At 45.4% G+C, this 23645-nt stretch overlaps 1 protein-coding gene and 1 non-coding gene across 4 annotated transcripts in view; one reads left to right on the top strand and one right to left on the bottom strand.

Moving 5' to 3' along the window:
• The window catches only part of EXOC6 (exocyst complex component 6), a 179028-nt gene that overhangs the window by 101192 nt on the left and 54191 nt on the right, over positions 1-23645 (bottom strand). For all 3 annotated transcript variants that reach the window (XM_038764352.1, XM_038764353.1, XM_038764354.1), the window contains exons 2-5: positions 20861-21032; positions 18264-18311; positions 18080-18170; positions 12850-12895 (exon numbers count right to left, since the gene is read on the bottom strand). In XM_038764352.1, the coding sequence (XP_038620280.1) occupies positions 12850-12895; positions 18080-18170; positions 18264-18311; positions 20861-21032 (357 nt within the window). The remainder of the gene's footprint in view (positions 1-12849; positions 12896-18079; positions 18171-18263; positions 18312-20860; positions 21033-23645) is intronic.
• On the top strand, positions 16278-16414 carry LOC119944261. Its single transcript, XR_005455757.1, has one exon. It is a non-coding gene; the product is annotated as a small nucleolar RNA SNORA7 (small nucleolar RNA).

Raw genomic sequence — 23645 nt, 5'->3', positions numbered from 1 at the left:
CAGGATTAGTCCCCATGACCTTCTGACACCCAGGCCTGAGCTCTAACCACTAAGCCACGATGTTTTATTGATCGTCAAACTGTCGGTTTTTCCACCACATCTCCAGAATCCATCCCTTCTTTTCCATCCAAACTGCCACCATGTTGGTGCCTGGACCATTTTCATATCATATCATAACCCAATTACTACATCCGTCACCTGGCAGATCTCCTGTCTCTCCCCATTCCAGCCTGTACTTCACACCGCTTTCAAGATCATGTTTCTACAACATTGTTCTGTGCACATCTCCTCACTCCTCAAAAAATTCCAGTGTTTGCCCATTCCTCTCTACACTGAACAACAGAAAGTCGGGACTTGAAGCCCCATTCCCTGCATGGTGGAGGGTGGGCAGGGGCTGAATCAGGACATCTCTGAATCAGACCCCAGGACATCTCATTATTATTATTATTATCATTAATAATGGTAATAATAACAACTGTGGTATCTGTTAAGCACTTAGGATGTGCCAGGCACTGTACTAAGCGCTGAGGTGGATACAAGCAAAGAAGGTTGGACACAGTCCCTGTCCCGCATAGGGTTCATAATCTTAATCCCCATTTTACAGATGAGGTAACTGAGGCAGAGAGAAGTGAAGTGACTTGCCCAAGCCACACAGCAGACAAATGGCAGAGCCAGGATTAGAGCCTGTGACCTTCTGATTCCCAGGCCTGTGCTCTATCTGCTATGCCATGCTGCTTCTCACTTCTTGCCATCACTTTGCACCATTTAGTTGAAAAGCAATATGACCTAGGGGATAGAGCGCAGGCTTGGGACTCAGAAGGACCTGGGTTCTAATCCCAGCTCCACCATTTGTCTGTAGTAGGATCTTGGGCAAGTCACTTAACCTCTCTGTGCCTTAGTTCCCTCATCTGTAAAATGGGGATTAAAACTGTGAGCCCCAAGTGGGACATGGACTGTGTCCAACTTGATTAACTTATATAATAATGATGGTATTTGTTAAGCGCTTACTATGTGCAAAGCACTGTTCTAAGTGCTGGGGAAGTTATAAGGTGATCAGGTTGCCCCACCAGGGGCTCACATTTTAATCCCCATTTTACAGATGAGGTAACTGAGGCACAGAGAAGTTAAGTGACTTGCCCAAAGTCACACAGCTGACAGTTGGTGGAGCTGGGATTTGAACCCATGACCTCTGACTCCAAAGCCCGTGCTCTTTCCACTGAGCCACGCTGCTACTTATATCTACCCCAGCACTTGGTATAATGCCTGGCACAAATACGTGCTTAACAAATAGCTTAACAATTCATTCAATCATATTTATTGAGCGCTTACTGTGTGCAGAGTAACAATTGGGTTCAAATCCTGGCTCCACCACTTGTCAGCTGTGTGACTTTGGGCAAGTCACTTAACTTCTCTGTGCCTCAGTTCCCTCATCTGTAAAATGGGGATGAAGACTGTGAGCCCCATGTGGGACAACCTCATCACCTTGTATCCCCCCAGCGCTTGGAACAGTGCTTTGCACATAGTAAGTGCTTAATAAATGCCATCAAAAAAAAATACCACGAAATAAAAAAGGCATTTAGAAGCCTGGAGAGATTTCTTTGGCTTGTAAGTAAGGACTGCTTACCTGGAGTAGTGGGAAATTTAAGGACTCTTATCTCCAAGATTCTGTCTTGAGACTGTCCTCTTCCCTTGATGACTCTGTTGCTTGTTGTTGTTGCCACACTGCTTCTCCTCCCCATTACTGAAACCTGGCTCTCCTAAGATGACACAGTCTCCCATACTGCTCTCTCCTAAGGTGGCCTCACCTACTCCCTCTCCCCAAAACTCCCTGAGAAAGTGGGGAGGACTTGGCTTCTTTCCTTCTCCCCAGTGCCACTTCGCACCATTCCACCTCCCCTAGCCCTCTTTCCCAACCCCCCTCTCTAATCACTAATTACAGTAATCTACTGGCCCCCCTCCAACTTTATGAACTATTTTGATTCCTACAATAATACATACACATATACAAACACGCGCAGTCTAAGGAGGAGGAAGTAGGACTGAATCCCCATTTTAGAGATGCGGAAACTGAGGCCCAGAGAAGCTAAGTGACTTGCCCATAGTCACACAACAGGCCAGAGGCAGAGACAGGATTAGAACCCAGGTCCTTTGCCTCACAGGCTCTAGCTCTTTCAACTGGACCACTCAGCTTCTCCTTACTACGGTGAGGATCTTCCCAAAGTTCACAGCAAGTACTGATTGCTGCATTTCAAGTTGACCCGTCTTTTGCTTCTCTGCCATACTCAATAATTTGTTTCGATGTTCTAAAATAATCTTCTCCCATCATTCTACCATCACCCCATTTCCGCTGACCTTAGAGTAGTTGTTTAGGTAGCCTGTTTTCATCCATTCTCCTGTCCCATCCAATGAAGATACGATGCTATGATCTGCTTGCATTCTAAGACCTCATTTCTCGTGATCCTGTCTCGTCACATGAGGTTACGTATTGCACACAGGTGGCAGTCGTGGAAAGGTGTCTGTCTCCCCCTTCTAGATTGTGAGCCCGTTGTTGGGTAGGGACCGTCTCTATAATATTGCCAACTTGTACTTCCCAAGTGCTTAGTACAGTGCTCTGCACACAGTAAGTGCTCAATAAATACGATTGAATGAATGACAAACGACCACATCTCACAACCTAAAGAGCCATTATCACTACAACTGTCCTATAGGCCTTAGGTCTGGACGTATGACAATATCATGACAGGGCCACACCACACTCTACCTTTGAACCCAGCCACCCACATTCATTTTCCTACCCCCTTGTCTATTCTTGCGTCGGTAGACAGAGTTGCTCTCCATGTAACAGTATTTGGTGGAAGCATTCGACTCCGGGTCCTGAGGGTGATCCTTGGTCTCAGAAGCGGCATAGCCTAGTGGATACAGCCCGGGCCTCGGAGTCAGAAGGTCGTGGGTTCTAATCCCGGCTCCGCCACTTGTCTGGTGTGTGACCTTGGGTGAGTTACTTCACTTCACTGGGCCTCAGTTCCCTCATCTGGAAAATGGGGATTAATACTGTGAGCCCCATATGGGACAGGGACTGTGTCCAACCCGATTGTCTTGTATCTACCCCAGCACTTAGACCAGTGCTTGACACATAGTAAGCACCTAACAAATACCATCATTATTGGGCTGTGATTATGGTTTACAATGCACAGGATGTTATGTAACCTCGGGCTTCTTAAAAATCCCTTCTTCGTTGAATGTTCTGCGGCAAATGTTTCCACCCAACACCTTCATCACTGTCCTTTGTCCCTCTGTTACGCTGCACTCTCCCAAGCTTAGTAGAGTGCTCTGCACACAGTAAGCACTCAATAAATGCCACTGGTTGATAAATAAATCACTGTCTTTTGCCCCTCTGTTACGCTGCACTCTCCCAAGCTTAGTAGAGTGCTCTGCACACAGTAAACACTCAATAAATACCACTGGTTGATAAATAAATCACTGTCTTTTGCCCCTCTGTTACGCTGCACTCTCCCACGCTTAGTAGAGTACTCTGCACACAGTAAGCACTCAATAAATACCACTGGTTGATAAGTCACTTTCTTTTGCCCCTCTGTTACGCTGCACTCTCCCAAGCTTAGTAGAGTGCTCTGCACACAGTAAGCACTCAATAAATGCCACTGGTTGATAAATAAATCACTGTCTTTTGCCCCTCTGTTATGCTGCACTCTCCTACGCTTAGTAGAGTGCTCTGCACACAGTAAGCATTCAATAAATACTAGTTGATAAATAAATCACTGTCTTTTGCCCCTCTGTTACGCTGCACTCTCCCAAGCTTAGTAGAGTGCTCTGCACACAGTAAGCACTCAATAAATACCACTGGTTGATAAATAAATAGGATTGAGTGACTTGTAAGAATGTCATCCTTGCCAGTTGAAGTCTGAGGCCTCAAATACCAGAGACTCCATGATGGAGTTGGGCCTGAAATCCAGACCTCCAATCAATGTGAGCCCACTGTTGGGTAGGGACTGTCTCTATATGTTGCCAACTTGTACTTCCCAAGCGCTTAGTACACTGCTCTGCACACAGTAAGCGCTCAATAAATACGACTGATGATTCAAACCTACAAACTTCCCCCCGAGCCGGGCTCTCTCGGGAAGCCTAGATTTCCACACCTCCCTCAACAGGTGAGAATTCCCCCAAGCTGTTGAACTTCAAATGGGGCATTAAAGACACAACCTGGTGGATGACAGACCACAAAACCCAGGCACATCATCCCAGGAGCTCTGACGGCAGTTTCTCTTGCTCTGACAAATAAGGCTGTAGCCGAAAAGCAGTATGCCCAGAGCCCCCTCCAATGGGGAGACAGAGGAACTTGGCCCTGGCTGAGTTTGGAGCGTGTTGGGAATTCCTTCTGCGGAGCGCGTTGGGAATTCCCTTTGTTTATCTGGCGGAAGACAAGCAGGTGAGAGAGAGAAAGACTGTTTGTGTGCACGAATACGTCACTCATCCCGTGGCACCTATACTGACCACTGCTGAGGCCAATTCCACAAACCAGTGTTGAGAAGCCGCGTGGTCTAATGCATAGACCATGGGCCTGCAGCCATAAAGACCTGGGTTCCAATCCCAGCTCTACCATCTGTCTGCTGAGAAACCTTGGGCAGGTCACTTAGCTTCTCTGGGCCTCAATTTCCTCATCTGTAAAATGGGGATTAAGACTGTGAGCCCCATGTGGGACATGGATTGTGTCTAATCTGATTAGATTGTATTTACCCCCGTGCTTAGTACAGTGCCTGGCACAAAGTAAGCACTTTCCCATCACTGTAGACGGCACCACCATCCTTCCTGTCTCACAAGCCTGTAACTTTGGCATTGTCCTTGACTCCTCTCACTCACTCAACCCACATATTCAATCCATCACCAAACCCTGTCAATCCCACCTTCACGGCATCGCTAACACTTGCCCTTTCCTCTCCATCCAAACTGCTATCACATTAATGCAATCACTCACCCTATCTCGCCTAGATTACTGCATCAGCCTCCTTGCTGACCTCCCAACCTCCTCTCTCCACTCCAGTCCATACTTAACTACACTGTCCGGATCATCTCTCTACAGAAACAGTCAGGACATATCACCCGCCTCCTCAAAAATATCCAGTGGTTGCCTATCCACCTCCGTATCGAACAAAAACTCCTCACCATTGGCTTTAAAGCTCTGCATCACCTTGCCCCCTTCTACTTCACCTCGCTTCTCTCCCTCTACAACCCTGCTCGATAACTTCGCTCCTCTACTGCTAACCTTCTCACTATGCTTCAATCTCGCCTGTCTCAATGCCGTCCCCTAGCCCACATCCTGTCGCTGGCCTGGAGCGCTCTCCTTCCTCAAATCTGACGGACAATTACTCTCCCCCACTTCAAAGACTTACTGAAGGCTTTCCCAGACTAAGCCCCACTTTCCCTCACCTCCCTCTCCCTTCTGCATCACCCCAACTTGCTCCCTTTGCTCTCCCCACCCCTCCCAGGCCCACGGCAGTTGCGTATATATCTGCAATTTTACTTATTTGTATTGATGTCTGTCTTCCCCCGTCTACACTGTGATCTCGTTGTGGGCAAGGATTGTCACTTTATTGTTGTACTGTACTTTCCCAAGTGCTTAGTACAGTGCTCTGCACACAGTAAGCATTTAATAAATACGATTGAATGAATGAAAATGCCACAAAAAAACACCCCTCCACAGTCACAAAAGAGCCATCACTTCCTCCCCAAGATGTTTTCTAAGACAAGTGCCAGGTTTTTTTGGATACTGGGCTGGCAGCCAAGGCCTGCAGGGGAAAGGGCTCCAAGTCAAAGGGAGGACAAGGGTCAGATTCAGGGCTCAGACCAGGTTTCCACAGGCAGTGGAAGTCGTAGTGGTGATGCTGGGCTAGGCCAGAAGGGGAGTGAGGACGAAAGGGGAGGAGGGAAGGAGAAAGTGAAAGCAAGAGCCTGGGCCAAGAGGGGAACAGGAAGGATGGACAACTTTGGCATAACTTAAAGAGTTCCAGTCCACAGGCTGGATAAGATGGGGGAATGGGAGATAGATATCAGGGAAATAGATAAATTAAGATAGGCATAGTTGTAACTGGAAGAGAATACCAAAATATGCCCATTGCAGGCATATTTTATATATATATATATATATATATATATATATATATATATATATATAATATTATATATATATATATTCATTACAGGTATATATATATTTTATATTCCTGCAATGAATATATATACATATATAATACTGAGTAATAATGCAAATCAATCAATGACATTTATTGAGCATTGATTATGTGCCAGGCACTGTTCTAAGCACTGGGGTGGATACAAACAAATCGGGGTGGACACAGTCCCTGTTCCATATGGGACTTGCAATCTCAATCCCCATTTAACAGCTGAGGTATCTGAGGCCCAGAGAAGTAAAGTGACTTGCCCAAGGTCACATAGCAGACAAGTGGCAGAACCGGGGTTAGAACCCATGACCTTCTGATTCCCAGGCCCGTGGTCTATCCACTCCGCCATGCTGCTTCTCTAGCCTCCTTAACAACAGGCAGGAGCTCCATGAAGATTCATTATTATGCCAATCCAAGTCCACAGTACTTCATCGGCGATGGACATATATAGATGTGCACCATCCACCCTCCAGTCCCCGGTCCACTCTGCCTCATCCTCCTGGACTCGCCAATTCCACCCTCCCCTGATACCCAAAATCAGCTCTCCGTTTCTTCAATGGCTCCACTGTGCCCCCCTCTCAACTCTCAAATCAGCTCCAATGACTCCATCAGCTCCCTCCTTGGGCTGCTTTATTTTTTTCTTTCCAGTCCATCCTCGTTTTCAGTGCCAGGCCGGTCTTTGTCCCGGCTGCGGCCTTCTCCCACTTCTTCTTCTTCCCCACTTGTAACCGCAGGATCACCACAGCCCCGGGAACCACGCCGGGAAGCGGTGGGCCCTTCCTTGGCCTCTTGCCCGACTCCGGCTGGTTGTCCAGCTCCGGCTCCGGGAACCCAGGAAGGGAGGGAGAGAGCTGGTAACCGGAGAATCTGTCCACCTGTCCGCAAAACATGTTTTAAAAAAATCCCCAGCCCCAGAGCCACGCTCCTTCCACCGTTACAACATCAGGGCTGAGGACAAGCACACTCCAAAGGGAAGAGGAGCACGGCTCAGCACACAAGTCTTCTTCAGAATAAAATTACCCATTAAATAGTACGTGAATAAAACATACAAAGTGTACCCTAGATGATTCTGAAAAGATGAAATATCACGGCAAAAGACTTTCCCTCCAAGAATCACAGAACTTAACGGGTATAAGAACTGCCCCTAAAATCTAGCAATGTTCTATAAAAATGCCAAACTTACAATAAACTCAAATTTCATTTCTCCAGCCTTTTAGAAGGGTGATAAAACGTGTTCTCAAGTGGCTTAATTCGACTCTTATGGTCCACTCTGGACACAAAACTACTAGCATCTCTCAAATTCAGAGGTTCATCCAAGGAAGTTATGCAGGGTTTTTTCACAGTTGTACAGGAAAAACTCACACTGGCTATTCAGTAGACTTAGTCCATTATGTAACTGAAGCAAAATAAGTGAATTGCTAGGACTGCTCTCATTCATTTCATTCATTCATTCAATCATATTTATTGAGTGCTTACTGTGTGCACAGCACTGTACTAAGCACCTGGGAAGTACAAGTTGGCAACATATAGAGATGGTCCCTACCCAACAACAGGCTAACAGTCTAGAAGGGGGAGACAGACAACAAAACAAAACAGACTGAAGAAAATAGAAACATTCTCATTTTACCCTAAGGAGAAAATGTCCATCATTTTATAAAAAAAGGAAATGTTGGAATTTATTTCATGAATCTTTACACCAGCAAAGACCTCGGGAAAGAAATAGAAAAACCAAAGTTCAAAAGAGTTGGTTAGGCAAATTAGAAGGGAGAATAAATATTACAATAAAATTAATCACTTGGCTGAAAAGGCCCCAAATTGTATCTTCCTGACCTATTAGTTCTTCAAAACCCGCCTGTTGCTCTTAAACCCAATCTGGATTTCTCCTCACTAAAAGTCTGCCCCTTGAGATCCTTCACTCAGTACTAGGTTTTGGCCATCTGTGCTCCCAAAATTGTCTGGATTCCTCTAGACTGTAAGCCCGTTGTGGGCAGGGAATGTGTCTGTTTCATTGTGTCGCACTCTCCAAAGAGCTTGGTAAAGTGCCCTGTGCACAGTAAGCACTCAATTTTATTTGTATGGTATTTGTTAAGCACTTACTATGTGCCAGGCGCTGTTCTAAGCACTAGGGTAGATTCAAGCAAATCCGGTTGGACACAATCCATGCCCCACATGGGGCTCACAGTCTTCATCCCCATTTTACAGATGAGGAAATGAGGTCCAGAGAAGTGAAGTGACTGGCCCAAAGTCATACAACAGACAAGTGGCGGAGCCAGGATTAGAACCCAGGTCCTTTTGACTTCCCAGGGCTGTGTTCTACCCACCAGACCATACTGCTTCCCCTAAATACAACTGACTGATTTATTGATTGATTGCGTCTAACTGTTCCCACACAGGCAATCCTGGGTTGGAGTAATTACAGTTAAACCCAAGACTGGCATACTCTTCCAAGATACTCAAAGAACACTGCAAAAGAGAAATGCTTGAACACTGAAGATTATAAAGAGATGCAAAGAGATTAGTTGAAATTAGGAGTCGCAATGTAAAATCTTTTAGCTAAGTTTGCATTCAAGTTTTAATTTATTGAATAAGTTCCCCAAATATCTGCAAAGGGAATGAGAGAACCATCTGAAAATCACTAGAAGAGCTAAACATAACACACAGTACTGCTGCAGTCGAGTGACTGTTAAATCTGTCATGGCTTTCCCATCATTCACTACTCAAAAAAGAAATAAGAGTAGAGAGTGTTCAGATGATGTCTTTTTGAGCCTGTTTTGTGGTTCCTACATTCACCACAAAACAGTCCTTAAGGAAGATAATTCTCCTAATTACCACAAACGGATAAACACTCCAGAAACTCAATAAATCCACAGCCCGTGGAGGGACTGAAAAGCAAAACTATTGGTCTGTCAACTGGAATGCTGAACCACTAATGTGTGAAAGATTAAGGAGGAAATACTAATGAATTGGGAAAAGGTTCATTAATACCCCAAATCCAAATGAACTCTGCAGGGACCTCATTTATAGGTCTTACTGTTTTAGGTTACTTAAATTAAAATATATTCTGTGTGGTCTAATTTTTCAACGCATTCCTGGTTGTTTAAGTTTAAATGGCTCTTTTAGAGCACTGCTGATCTGAAAAGAAATACAACACAAGAAGGAAAAATTTATCCCCGCTCCATCTCTATCACCAATCTAGTCCAACGGGTATTGTTGGAGGGAAAACAGAAGGCTAACTACGCTCCACGGGATTCTGGGATTTGTAGCACAGGCGTATTACTCCTTGAAAATGTGGCCAAATCACAAATGGTGGTATTGTGTGACACTTTCCATTGACTTACATGCAATTGGTTGGATTCCACTCTTGAATTGGCCCCAACATGATGACTGAGCCCTACAGGTAAGGCAGTTACCTTGTAAATCTCCCCTCATTCATTCATTCATTCAATCGTATTTATTGAGCGCTTACTGTGTGCAGAGCACTGTACTAAGCGCTTGGGAAGTACAAGTCGGCAACATATAAAGACGGTCCCTACCCAACAATGGACTCACAGTCTAGAAAGGGGAGACAGACAACAAAACATGTAGACATGGGTCAAAACCATCAGAATAAATAATAATAATAATGATGGTATTTGTTAAGCGCTTACTACGTGCTGAGCACTGTTCTGAGTGCTTGGTTAGATACAAGGCTATCAGATTGTCCCACGTGGAGCTCACAGTCCTAATCCCCATTTTATAGATATGGCAACTGAGGCCCAGAGAAGTAAAATGACTTGCCCGAAGTCTCATAGTTGACAAGTGGCGGAGCCGGGATTAGAACCCACAAGCCCGTGTTCTTGACACTAAGCCATGCTGCTTCTCATAAACAGAATTATAGCTATATTCTTCATTCCCCCTTCCTTTTGCGTCTTCCCCTCCCTTGTTTCTGAAGGGCTCTCTTGGCCAATCTCCCGTTCCCCTCAAATTCAGACCTCTCCTCTCATCTCCCCAGCCCATCTCCCACTCCCACACTCCAATTTTTTTTTCCTGTGTTTGAACTTCAATCATGGCAGCAGCTTTTATCAATCAAGCAACCATATTTATTGATCGCTTTTAGACTGTGAGCCCACTGTTGGGTAAGGACTGTCTCTATATGTTGCCAATTTGTACTTCCCAAGCAGTTAGTACAGTGCTCTGCACATAGTAAGCACTCAATAAATACGATTGATGATGATGATGATGATCGCTTACTGAACTGAGCGCTTGGGAGAGTACAACACAATATATCAGACAGATGCGACAAGCCCAGCAGGCAATGACATCACAGAGTAAGCATTCAATCAGTGGTATTTATTGAGCGTTGACAATATGCAGAGCACTATACTAGGCGCTTGGGAGAGTACAATTCAACAGAATTAGCAAACACGTTCCCTGCCCATAATGAGCTTCCAATCTAGAGGAGAGACTGTGAACCTGTTGTGGGGTAGGGATTGTCTCTATTTGTTGCCGAACTGTACTTTCCAATTGCTTTGTACAGTGCTCAGTACACAGTAAGCGCTCAATAAATACAGCTGAATGAGTGAATTAATGATCCTTGCCCTCAGGGAATTTACTCTCCCTATTCTTTTCCATGGATTGGAGCCCCACCCCTCCACCCCAGCAATTAATATAAATGACTACACAGTGTTTTCTGGTCATCACTCAGTGGTATTTATGGAGCATTTACTGCATGCACAGCACTGTACTAAGCACTTGGGAGAGTACAATACAAGGGTTGGTAGACACTTTCCCGGACTACAACCAGCTTACAGTCCAGAGGACTCCCTCATTACTCCCTCAGCAACAGTTGTCCCTGTCCCCATGGCAGAGGTAAAAAGGAAAAAAGTCACAGTGTACTTTCAGCTTCAGCAATGGGTATCACCAAAATTAGCTTCAAAATAGTAATTATAGAGAAGCATTGTGACCTAGTGGATAGGGCTTGGGAGTCAAAAGGATTTAGCTTCTAATCCCGGCTCTGCCAACTATCTTCTGGATGACTTTGGGCAAGTCCCTTCACTTTGCTGTGCCTCGGTTACCTCATCTGTAAAATGGGGATTAAAACTGGGAGCCCCAAGTGGGACAGGGGCTGTCCAACGTAATTAGTTTATATCTACCTCAGTGCTTATTACAGTGCCAAAGCACAAAGTAAGCGCTTAACAAATACCATAAAAAATAATAATTATAACAACCTGGTGGGGGAAGGGGAGAGTGGAGAGAGTAAAAGAGGAATTGACTTACCTCCAGTGATTGGATGAAACATTTAGGGACACGGCTTACATATGCTAGAATTGTTGGCAAAATTGCAGGATGTCCCCCCAGGTTGCAAGTATCACAAAGTGGTCTTAAAAATAATAATAATAATAATAGTATTTGTGAAGCGCTTCTATGTGCCAGGCACTGTACTAAGCACTGGGGTGGATACAAGCAAATTGTGCTGAACACAGTCCCTGTCCCATATGGGGCTCACAGTCTCAATCCCCATTTTGCAGGTGAGAGAACAGAGGCACAAAGAATAATGATGGCATTTATTAAGCTCTTACTATGTGTAAAGCACTGTTCTAAGTGCTGGGGAGGTTACAAGGTGATCAGGTTGTCCCATGGGGGGCTCACAGTCTTTATCTCCATTTTACAGATGAGGTCACTGAAGCACAGAGAAGTTAAGTGACTTGCCCAAAGTCACACAGCTGACAACTGGTGGAGCCGGGATTTGAACCCATGACCTCTGACTCCAAAGCCCGGGCTCTTTCCACTGAGCCACGCTGTTTCTCTACATATTTATCACTCTATTCATTTTATTAATGATTCCTCCATTCATTCAATCGTATTTATTGAGCGCTTACTGTGTGCAGAGCACTGTACCAAGCGCTTGGGAAGTACAAGTTGGCAACATATAGAGATAGTCCCTACCCAACAGTGGGCTCACAGTCTAGAAGGGGGAGACAGAGAACAAAACAAAACATGTGGACAGGTGTCAAGTCATCAGAATAAATAAAAATAAAGCTAGATGCACATATGTATATAGCTATAATTCTATTTATTCTGATGGTATTGACACCTGTCTAGTTGTTTTGTTTTGTTGTCTGTCTCCCCCATCTAGACTTTGAGCCCATTGTTGGGTAGGGACTGTCTCTATATGTTGCCGACTTGTACTTCCCAAGCGCTTAGAACAGTGCTCTGCACACAGTAAGCGCTCAATAAATACGATTGAATGGATGAATGGACTTGCCCAAGATCACACAGCAGATGCGCGGTGGAGTCAGGATTAGAACCCATGACCTTCTGACTCCCAGGACTGTGCTCAAAGCACTAGGCCAGGCTGCTTTTCAAAAAGATGGCCATAACAAAGTTCACCTTTACTCAGAAAGCACCTGAGGGCACACATCTCCTGAGACCCTTCTTAGTCCATGGCATATTGGTGGTTCTTCTCTTTCCACACCCATCTCATTCACCCACTTGACCAATCCTTAAGGCTCGCCCCATGTGTAGCGGTCCTCGGCTTTTAATACAGTCTCATTTTCACCCTCCCTTCTGTCAGCGTGCACAAAGCAAGGAATTAGCTGTTCTCCATTCTTTCCAAACACAAATTAATCAACAGGGATAAATTCGATTAAAATGGCAATGGAATAAAGTCACTCACCTTTTGACACTCATCTGTTCCTTCAGTTTACTGTACATTTCCAACACTGCATTAAAAAAAAGACAATTTACAATATACCGATTCACTTTCATTAGAAAGAGAAACAAGAATGATCTTTCACAAGATAGAAATCATGGAGCATGTACAGTTTCACACATACAAACTTCTTAGTGTAAGTTCAGTAAGCCTGAAGTGTAACCAATGCCTCCAGGAGGCGTAAAAAAAGTGATAAAGAATCTAATGGAGGGGAGCCAGAGTAGGATGCTTTAAAATACCTTCAAAACAGGCCTGGCAAGAAGATTGTAGGGACAGATGACAAACCCCAAGTGTCAAGGGGGCTGGTTTTGCCCACATTTCGCAGAAACTATTGGGACATTCCAAGAGGAGGTAGGCTCCTCTGCCAAAAGTGGGAAAGTCCCATCCCCCCCGCCCAGGGTTTCCTCAGTCTTCCTCAGGGATATCTGGTTGAGGAAATTTCATTTAGAGCTTCCTGGGCTGGGCTTGCTTGCCTGCCTACTCCCCTGAGACCCAGCCTAAAGAAGTTCCATGAGGTCAGAGATTTCTCTCTGTCTTGTGGGCAGGGAACATGTCTACCAACTCTGTTCTATTCTACTCTCCCAAGTGCTTAGTACAATGTTCTGCACACACTAAGTGCTCAATAAATACCATTCACTGAATGGTTGAGGGCTGAAATAGAAGCGAGGGTGAGTTCATTTGGGGTTATTGTAAGGTAAACATTTCTCCAGCCTCTTTACGAAGCAAAGCCTTCAGGCTACCAGTGGCCCAAGGGGTCAGGTTTCAGGTAATAATGATGATGAGGATGGCATTTATTAAGCGCTTACTATGTGCAAAGCACTGTCCTAAGCGCTGGGGAGGTTACAAGGTGATCAGGTTGTCCCACTTGGAGCTCACAGTCTTCATCCCCATTTTACAGATGAGGTAACTGAGGCCCAGAGAAGTTAAATGACTTGCCCAAAATCACACAGCTGACAATTGGCAGAGGCGGCATTGGAACCCAAGACCTCTGACTCCAAAGTCTGTGCTCTTTCCACTGAGCCATGCTGCTTCTCGTAATAAGGCAATCAAATGTGGCATGTGCAGCTGTACAACTCCACGGTTTTAAATACCAACTTGGAAACCCCAGCTTTTGTATTTCCCAGTTGCTATTCTTTCTGAAATGGAACCTTGACTAAATCCTGACTTATGTCATTATCTTCTTCAAGCACCTGGTTTGGCCACGATCACTGTGGACTTCGCTTGGGGTTCTTGGCTGGAACTGCTAAACCTGCATCTTCCTTGGACTGCTACCCATTTCACACACTTCGCCTTCTAATGCCAACCTGAGAAGCGGAGTGGCCTAATGGAACGAGTGCAGGCCTGGACACTGGAGGACCTGGCCTCTAATCCTGGCCCTGCCAACTGCTTGCTGCATGACTCTGGGCAAGACACTTCACTTCTCTAGGACTCAGTTCCTTCAACTGTAAAATGGGGATTAAATACCTGTTATTCCTCCTGCTGAGACTGAAGGACCTATGTGATATAGGGATCGTGTCCGACCTAATTAACTTGCACCTACCCAGCTCTTAGAGTGCTGTTTGACAACGCAGTAAGCTCTTAACAAACGCTATTAAAAACATGTCACACCAACAATCAATCAATGGTATTTATTAAGTGCATTCTATATGCAGAGCACTGAACTAAGTGCTTGGGAGAATACAAAATAACACCATGTCATCATTGCTCGCCTGAGGTAGCAACGGGCTGATCAGATGAGTGGATGCTAGGCATGCGGAGCTTCCCAGCCTGCCACTGTTTGCCAGGACCACTTGTAAGGCTGCATGACCCCTGTTATATTGTACTCTCAGATCCACATCTATGGGTGACCACACCTGGCAAGCAGACATAAGAAATCTACCAGGCTAGGTGTCCTAGAATATCTGCTCTCGGCATCAGGAGGCCTAAAAAGTGCTAAAAAGATGTAGGCCGCCACCAGAACTTTGTTTTTTTTTTCCAGAAACCTAATATAAGATAGTCTCTCAATCAATGAAAGGTATTTATTGAGCGCTGAGTCAGAGCACTACACTAAGCACTCGGGAGAGTACAAAACAACTGAGTTGGTAGACATGTTCCCTGCCCACAATGAACCTGCAGTCTAGAGGGGGAGACAGACCTTAAAGAAAGAATTTATAATATGCTACTCATTCATTCATTCAATTGTATTTATTGAGCGCTTACTGTGTGCACAGCACTGTACTAAGTGCTTGGGAAGTACAAGTTGGCAACCTATTATGCTATAATATACCATATAATTTACTATATAATATAATAAACTATAAGTGAACATATACTTACACCTATAAATGCTGTGGGGCTGAGTACATATCAGAGGTATGTGCACAGCATTGCACTAAGCACATAGGCGAGTACAATACAGAGTTGGTAGACCAGTTCCCTACCTATAATAAGCTACGTGTATAAGTGCTTGACTCTAGACTCAAGATACTAATACAGAACATAAATTTGGTAGTACACTTTCCCGGGGACATTTTTTCAAATCTACCAATTATAAAAATAATAAAATGTCCACAATTTTAAGGGAAAGGGATTCAGACATTGCCGAATACCCAGTGAGTCTGTTCTGCATCCACAGCCTCGCAGGCTCCAAGTTTTCCTTCCCATCCGAGCTGAAAACAAAAGGGCTCTTAGAAGATTCCAGACCTGACCCTCGTTGGTGAGGGTGGCGAAGAATGAGCGGTAAACTGTACTTTCACATGGAGTCAGATGGAGGGGTGAAAGTAAAAAAGAATTTCTTGCCTGCACACCCACACTGTTTCACATTACACAGAGCGTGTAGCGTGACGAGATCATGTCAGGGTCCAGCCCCTCCCCGATCTCCACCTCTCAGGCAGGAAACAGAAAGGCCTAAGAAGATGTCCCTTTTCCCTTTCCCTTTTTTTTGTTTGACATGAAAAAGCTGATGGCAAATCCAAATTTAGGCACTCTTGGTAATTAGCAGGAACTAAGTCAGAGCTCCCTTGGAATATCAATCGTTTATGCCTTGCTCTACACGCTCAGTGTCCCAGTGTCTAACCCAGGATGCTGCGTGAAGACAGTTACTGGAAAGTGACGTGATCTAGTGGAAAGAACACGAGCCTGGGGGTCAGAGGACCCGAGTTCTAATCCCAGCTCTGCCTCTTACTCGTCTGCTGTGTAATTTTGGGTGAGTCACTTTGCTTCTCTGTGCCTCAGTTCCCTCATCTGCAGAATGGGGATTCCAATACCTGTCCTCCCTCCTATTTTGACTGTAGGGCCTGATTTTCTTGTATCTACCCTGGCACTCAGTACAATGCTTGGAACATAGTAAGCGCTTAACAAAAACCACTATAGTCATTATTATTATCATTATTAATGAGTGCTACATGAGGAGACCTCTCTCAGGGTCGCACCTGGAGAGTTCCAGTACTCTACCAGTCTCGACTACGGGAGGGAGAGTCAAGCAGAGGCCTACCGATTCCATTCCTAGCTTGGGCAATGGCTAGCGAGTGGAAGGCAATTTGCTACAAGTCAAAACTCACATGTGCTGGGCAGCAGTGGCACGGGAAAGAGTTTAGGGCAGAGACTCATTTACTGCGTGGAAGATGGCAATGGTATACCCCTTCTGTATTTTCACCAAGGAAACTCCAAGGATACACTACCAGAGTGACTGCATATGGAAGAGGGGCGCTCTGGGAGAGATGTGTCCAAGGCGTCGCTATGGGTCGGACACGACTCGACAGCGTATGACAACAATGATGACATGAGGAGAAGGATGAAGAGGGGAAGGAGGAGAAGGCATTCTCCCTTCCACTTAGACTGTGACCTTCATGAGGGACAGGGATTGTGTCCAATCAGATTATCTTGTATTTCCACCAGGGCTTAGTACAGCGCATTGCCAGAGTAAGTGCTTAACATGCACAATTTTTACAAAAAGTGTCGGGGAGCTACCTAAATGCTTTTGAGCCATGATGGCATCATCGCATTACTGTACAGTGGAAACGGCAAAAACACGATGTTCATTTAGCTATGATTATCATTTTTTATTAGGCTCCTACTCCGAGCAGAGCGCCATATTGGCCTCTTTGGAACCGAAAACTGAAATTCAGAAGCTGGTCTGGTTTATCTGGTTGGGGCTGCTGTCTCTGCGGCCGTTAAGATTATCCCCAGATCAGCTTCAGTATTTCACTGCTTACTTTTGTCTTGTCGCTCAGATCTGTGCCGCTCCTCTTTTCTGAATTTTATGTCCGGCCGTGAGTGTCGGCCTATCTTCCCGACTAGCTCCTTGAGGGTTTGGGCCCATGTCTCTTTCTTCTAAGGCTTCCGAGCACCCAAGACTGTGCTCTGCTCACAGAAGCAGTTCCATAAATGTGGTTGGTGAGGATAAAGCTTTTATTAATTGGACTGGCCAAAGGGGTTTGGGCTGCTGTCCTGGGGGTGGCATCAAACCAAGACCTCTAGGACCATGGATGGCAATGCATAAGCCTCCAGGAGGGATACCCCCGCCACCCAAGACCGGGAATGCTGCAAAGCCAACCCTGAGTTCAGCACTTAGAACAGTGCTTGGCACATAGTTAGTGCTGACAAATACCATAATTATTATTATTACTATTTTTTATGGATTTTGAGTGCTTACTATGGGCCAGACTCTCTATTAAGCACTGGGGTAGAAAAAAGTTGATCAGGTCGGACACAGACCCTATCCCATGTGGGGCTCACGCTCTTAATCCCCATTTTACATGAGGTAACTGAGGCCCAGAGAAGTGAAGTAAATTTGACCAAGGTCACACGGCAGAGAAGGAGCAGAGCCGGGATTAGAACCCAGGTCCGTCTGACTCCAAGGCCCAGGTTCTATCCATTAGGCCACGCTGAGGCCTGCAGTCAGGGCCCCAAAAGACCCCCTCGGGTTCCAGCTCACCCCCTCCTGCTCGGCTCCAGTTCAGCAAGGACATAACCACACCTATTGACCAATCATATTTACTGAGCACTTACTACGTGCAAAGCACTGTACCCTTCGGGACAAATGGACCACCCCTTCCAAAGCAACACACCCTCACTACTCAAGAGCTAATGGGTCCCCAGAGAGGCTCTGGTCAAGTGATTCAAGCCCTCAAACTTCCCCACTGCCCCAAACGCACTATTGTTCAAGCACTCTTTCATCATGTGTCACGCAGCACTACAGATGATTTGAACTCACCTGGAAGGCACAGCTGCAATTTTTCTACTACGGTTGTGATATTTCTCTGCTGAACTCTACACCGGATGATTTCTTCTGACTGTGCCATCACCTTCGGTAGGAGAGAAGTTCACATGTGAACTCTAGTTTTTAAAGAGTGCGGCATATTTTAAGACCCAAAAATAGGGGCGCTTCATCTCCTCACCTCTTTTCCCGCTTCTTGAAGCTTTCGGTTGGTGTCGGTAACTTGAACCTTAAAAATAATTTCACTTCTGTTAGACAAATATGCATATGCTGCTCTGATGCAACTGCTCACCCTTGTAATCAGATCATGCCTCATGAGAAACTTAGAACAAAGCAATGCAAATTCAAATTAACTCTACAGCTTGAACTTGAACTTTTGACCACAAAGGGCTTTTGTTAGCTTCAATTACTTATGACAGTTCTTTTTAACAGATTCTGTGGCAAACTTCTCAAATCTACTTGGGATTTTTGAACTTTACTTGTTCCTGTTGGTCTGTCAAACAATTCAAACCACTGACCCAATTGACCACCGCTCCCTTTCTGATAGCTTCAATGAGCGCAATGTGCCATTCACTGCCCATAAAAATGTGGATTGCATTTTGTGGTAATTAAACATTCATACTTTGCTGCATGCAAACACTGGGTGGCTGATTAACATCAAACATGGAAATCTCCAAACCCCAGCAGCATTTTAATGTCGCAGGTGCGGGGGGCCCAGCTCGACCTCAGATTTTCCCACATATTAAGTGACTCATTAGGTCATCATAATAAGGAAGCACATTCTGGATTATTAAAAATCTCATTAATTTCAGAACAAAGATGCTCAATGACCTCATTGATGCTGCATTTAGTCTCTTGTTATCTGAATATCCTTTATATTATGGTTTTCTAATCATAACCTCCGATGAACCACACTCATTCGGTCTGCTCTGCTCTCCAAAGTGTAAAGGGAGCTAAAAAGGACGGTTGTTACAAGCCTCAGTTTTTCATCCCAACTTCCGAGTGAGGCCTTGAACCAAGAAGAGTGCTTTTGCTTAACGGTACTTGTTAAGCGCTTATTAGGAGCCAAGCACTGTACTTAGCGCTGGGGTGCTTATAAGATAATCAGGTTGGACGCAGTCCCGATCCCACAAGGGCTCACAGTCTTAGTCGGAGGGAGTAGGATTTAATCCCTATTTTACAGGTGAGGAAACTGAGGCTCGAAGAAGTGGCTGCGGGGAGTCAGAAGGACCTGGGTTCTAATCCCGGCTCCATCACTTGTCTGCTGTGTGACTCTGGTCAAGTCATTTCACTTCTCTGTGCCTCAGTTCTCTCGTCTGTAAAATGAGGATTAAGAATATAAACCCTATGTGAAACAGGGACTGTGCCCAACCTGATTAATCTACCTTAGCACTTAGAACAGTGATTGGTAATAATAATAATGATGATGGTATTTGTTAAGCACTTACTATGTGCCAAGCACTGTTCTAAGCACTGGGGGAGATACAAGTTTATCAGGTTGTCCCAAATGGGACTCACAGTCTTAAAATCTCCATTTTACAGATGAGGGAACTGAAGCACAGAGAAGTTAAGTGGTATACAGTAAGTGCTTAACGGGTACCATTATGTAATAATAAAATATAATAATAACTATATATTATATCTTATTATATAATATATTATATATAATAATGATATTATTATTATTGTTAAATGGCAGAGTTGGGACTAAAACCCAGGTCCTCTGACTCCAGGGCCTGTGCTCTTTCCACTAAGCCAACGCTGCTTAAGACAGGGACATAGGATGATTATTTTTCTTTAACAAAAAACACACAACTCCAATGAGAAGCTAAAAAGCAGCTGGGATTTCTGAACCATTTTGTGGATCTCTTGCATAAAAGGGCAAGACTCAGCCACTCGAGGAGCGCAGCTGGCTATGACTAAAGGCCCCCTGTGCAGGTAGCAGAAAGTTTCTAAGCAATCCATCCTGCCCTTCTCCCCAAGGTCCAGAGACGGCTGGCCCAGGGGAGCCTCATGAAGAAACAGCCGGGGGGTGACTAGGGACATGGGCTGGCACCTCACAAGGTGGGCTACTGGGTCAGCTCTCTCTAGCCTGGCTGCCACTGGTGCCATCTCATTATCCACACAGACAGTTGGGTCTGAGCCGCCCTCCTCGGGTGACTGAGAGAGGGGCTGGAGGGGGAGAACGGAGGAAATGTAAAGGAGGAGGAGGGGAAAGATGCCCATCCTGGACCAGAAAGGATGCCACAGGGCCCTAAAAGCTGATTGGGAAAGTTTTCCCTTCTTCCTGCCCCTCACTGAGGCTTCCATGACAACCAGGGCAGGGGGACCTCGGTGAGACAGTTTTCGGTTAAAGCAAGAGAGAAGCAGCGTAACCTAGTGGATAGAGCCCGGGCCTAGGAGTCAGAAGGGCCTGGGTTCTAATCCTGGCTCTGCCACTTAGCTGCCGTGTGACTTTGGGCGAGTCTCTTCACTTCTCTGGGCCTCAGTTCCCGCATCTGTAAAATGGGTCTGTGAGCCCCTTGTGGGACAGGGACTGGGTCCAACCTAATTATCCTGTGCCTTTCCCAGCACTGAGTACAGTGCTCTGGACACAGTAAGCGCTTAAATGCCATTTTAAAGAAGAGCAATGCAAAGGCATCGGTTCCTTTCACGTCACTGTAATGGTCTATTAATATAGCTCATTAACCACTGAGGTACATGTGTCAGGCAGAAACTAAATTAGCCCTGAGAAACCATTAAGAGGAAATGTACACCGAATCCAAACACGGTTCTTACCTTCAATTTTTCGGCATCTGTCCTCACTTTAAGGAGTTCCGTAATAGCATCCACAAAACCCTGGTGGTGAAAATTACACATCTTTTCAATTTCCCTATCATGATTACGGATACAGGCATCTAATTTTTCCATAAACTTTTGGTGTGCATTTGGCTGGTCATCGTAGACGGACCTGTTAAAAAAAAGAAAATATTAAAGTTACTCCCAGTACATAAAACACTTCCAATAGGCAACGTGAAAAATATAAGAGGTGCCAGGATGTTGCGGGAGCGTATTTCGGTTGCCCTCCTGGAGATCATCATCATTTGTATTTATTAAGCGCTTACACAGAGCGCTCCTTGGGACAGCACAATCGATTTGGTATACATGTTCCCTGCCCACTATGAGCTTACAGTCTAAAGGGAGAGATAGACATTAATATAAATGAATAACTTATAATACATAATGTATAGATGTACATTAAGTGCTGTGGGGCTGAGGGTGGGGGGTGAACATCCAGTGCCCAAAGGTCACAGACCCAAGTTCTTAGATGACGCAGAAGGGAGAGGAGAGATTAATCAGGGAAGGCCTCTTGGAGGAGATGTGACCTTAGTAATGCTTCGAAGGTGGGGAGAGTGGTGGTCTGGCGTATATGGACGGGGAGGGAGTTCCAGGCCAGGAGGGGGAAGTGGGCAAGGGGTCGGCGGTGAGACAGATGAGATTGGGACACAGTGAGCAAGCTGGCGCTAGAGGAGCGGAGTGTGAGGGTTGGGCTGTAGGGATTGAAGTGGAAGAACCAAGCTTTTTGACAGCCACAGAAACCAATATTATTATTATATTCAACAGACCGCCACTCTCCTCACCCTCAAAGTCTTATTAAAATCCCATATCCTCCAAGAAGCCTTCCCTGACTAAGCCCTGGTTTCCATTCTCCATCCTCCCGTTCACAATGCCCTGGGCTGCGAACCCCTTGAGCACTTTGATATTCAATCTAGCCCCTCATCACTTAATGTAAATAGCCTTATACTCTACTGTTTCCCCAAACTGTAATTTATTTTAATATATGTCTCCCCCTGCAGACTGTAAGTTCCTTGTGGACGGGGATCGTGTCTACCGACTCTATTATATTGTACTTTCCCATTCACTTAGCATAGTGTTCTGCACACAGGAAATGCTCAATAAATACCACTAGAGAAGTGGTGTGGTCTAGCAGATAAAGGACAGGCCCGGGAATCAGAGGACCTGGGTGCTAATCCTGCTCTACCACATAACTGCTGTGTGCCCCTGGGCAAGTCCCTTGACTTCTCACTGCCTGTTCCCTCATCTGCACAATGAGAGTTCAATACCTTTTTCCCTTCTACTTAAGACTGTGAACCCCAAGTGGGACTTGATTACCTTCTATAATCCCCAGTGCTTAGAACAGTATTCACCCCATAGTATGTGTTTAACAAACAGCAAAGTTACCAAGGATTGATTGACTAAAGGAGCCTTTCAAAATCTTCATTTGCCCTCCACAAAGCCAGCAGGTACCCGTGCCCTGCACCATTCCTCAAAATGCCCCTACTTCCTCTCCCTCTTTCTCTGGTCTCTCTCCCAGGCAGCCGGCTGAGCCCACGCCCACCTGGCTCCGGCCCCTCTCCAGCAGCCTCAGTTGCCACAGGCAACAGCGTTCCAGTTAGAAAATACTTTTCATCCCTGACAACGACTCGGATGGAACAAGAAACTCAAACCGCAATCCACGGTGTAAACAAGGAATAGGCATTTCTCTAGTTCCCTCATCTGTAAAATGGGGATTAAGATTGTGAGCCCCACGAGGGACAACCTGATCACCTTGTAACCTCCCCAGCGCTTAGAACAGTGCTTTGCATATAGTAAGCACTTAATAAATGCCATCATCATTATCATTATTACCATACATCAGGCTAGAGAAGCAGCGTGGTGGATTGTATAGAGCAGATCTTGGAAAGATCTGGATTCTAATCCTGTCTCCGCCACTTGCCTGCTGTGGGACCTCAGGCGAGCCACTTCATTTCCCCAGGCCTCAGTTTCCTCATCTGCAAAATGGAGATTCACCCCACAGAAGTTATGTAGATATCCTTATTCTCTCTCATTTCTCTTCATCTGTAACTTATTTTAGCATCTGTCTCCCCCTCTAGACCGTAAGTCCCTTGTAGACAGGATCAAATTTATCAACCCTACAGTATTGTTCTCTCCCAAGCGATTAGTAGAGGGCTCTGCACCCAGGAAGGGCTTCAGAAATTCCACTGACTGTTTTTTTGATAATGATAATAATGATATTTGTTAAGTGCTTACTATGTGCAAAGCACTGTTCTAAGCACTGGGGAGGTTACAAAGTGATCAGGTTGCCCCACAGGGGGCTCACAGTTTTAATCCCGATTTTCCAGATGAGGTAACTAAGGCACAGAGAAGTTAAGTGACTTGCCCAAAGTCACACAACTGACATTTGGCGGAGCCGGGATTTGAACCCATGAGCTCTAACTCCAAAGCCCGTGCTCTTCCCACTGAGCCACGCTGATCCAAAGCCTGAGACAGTATGCAAGAATCGCTACGTTCAGATGACTACACTCCAGAGGCAAAAGGACCCAAGAAGACATGCAAATGACTGTACACCACTTCACCAAATCAGCCAGGCAAATCAAGCCGGTGATGAGTCGAAAGAAAACTAAGGTTGGGTGTCAGCTTGCAGAGGAACCATATCCCCACCCAAAAATCTCGATTGGCGACACAAAGCTTTCAAAAAAATCCTGTTACCTAGACAGCGTACCAGCCAAATCATACGTTGCTC

This window comes from Tachyglossus aculeatus, chromosome 22 (genome assembly GCF_015852505.1).
Source record: "Tachyglossus aculeatus isolate mTacAcu1 chromosome 22, mTacAcu1.pri, whole genome shotgun sequence".
NCBI lineage: Eukaryota > Metazoa > Chordata > Mammalia > Monotremata > Tachyglossidae > Tachyglossus > Tachyglossus aculeatus.
Note: the sequence above shows the minus strand (reverse complement) of the source record. Positions and strands in the feature narration are given on the sequence as shown.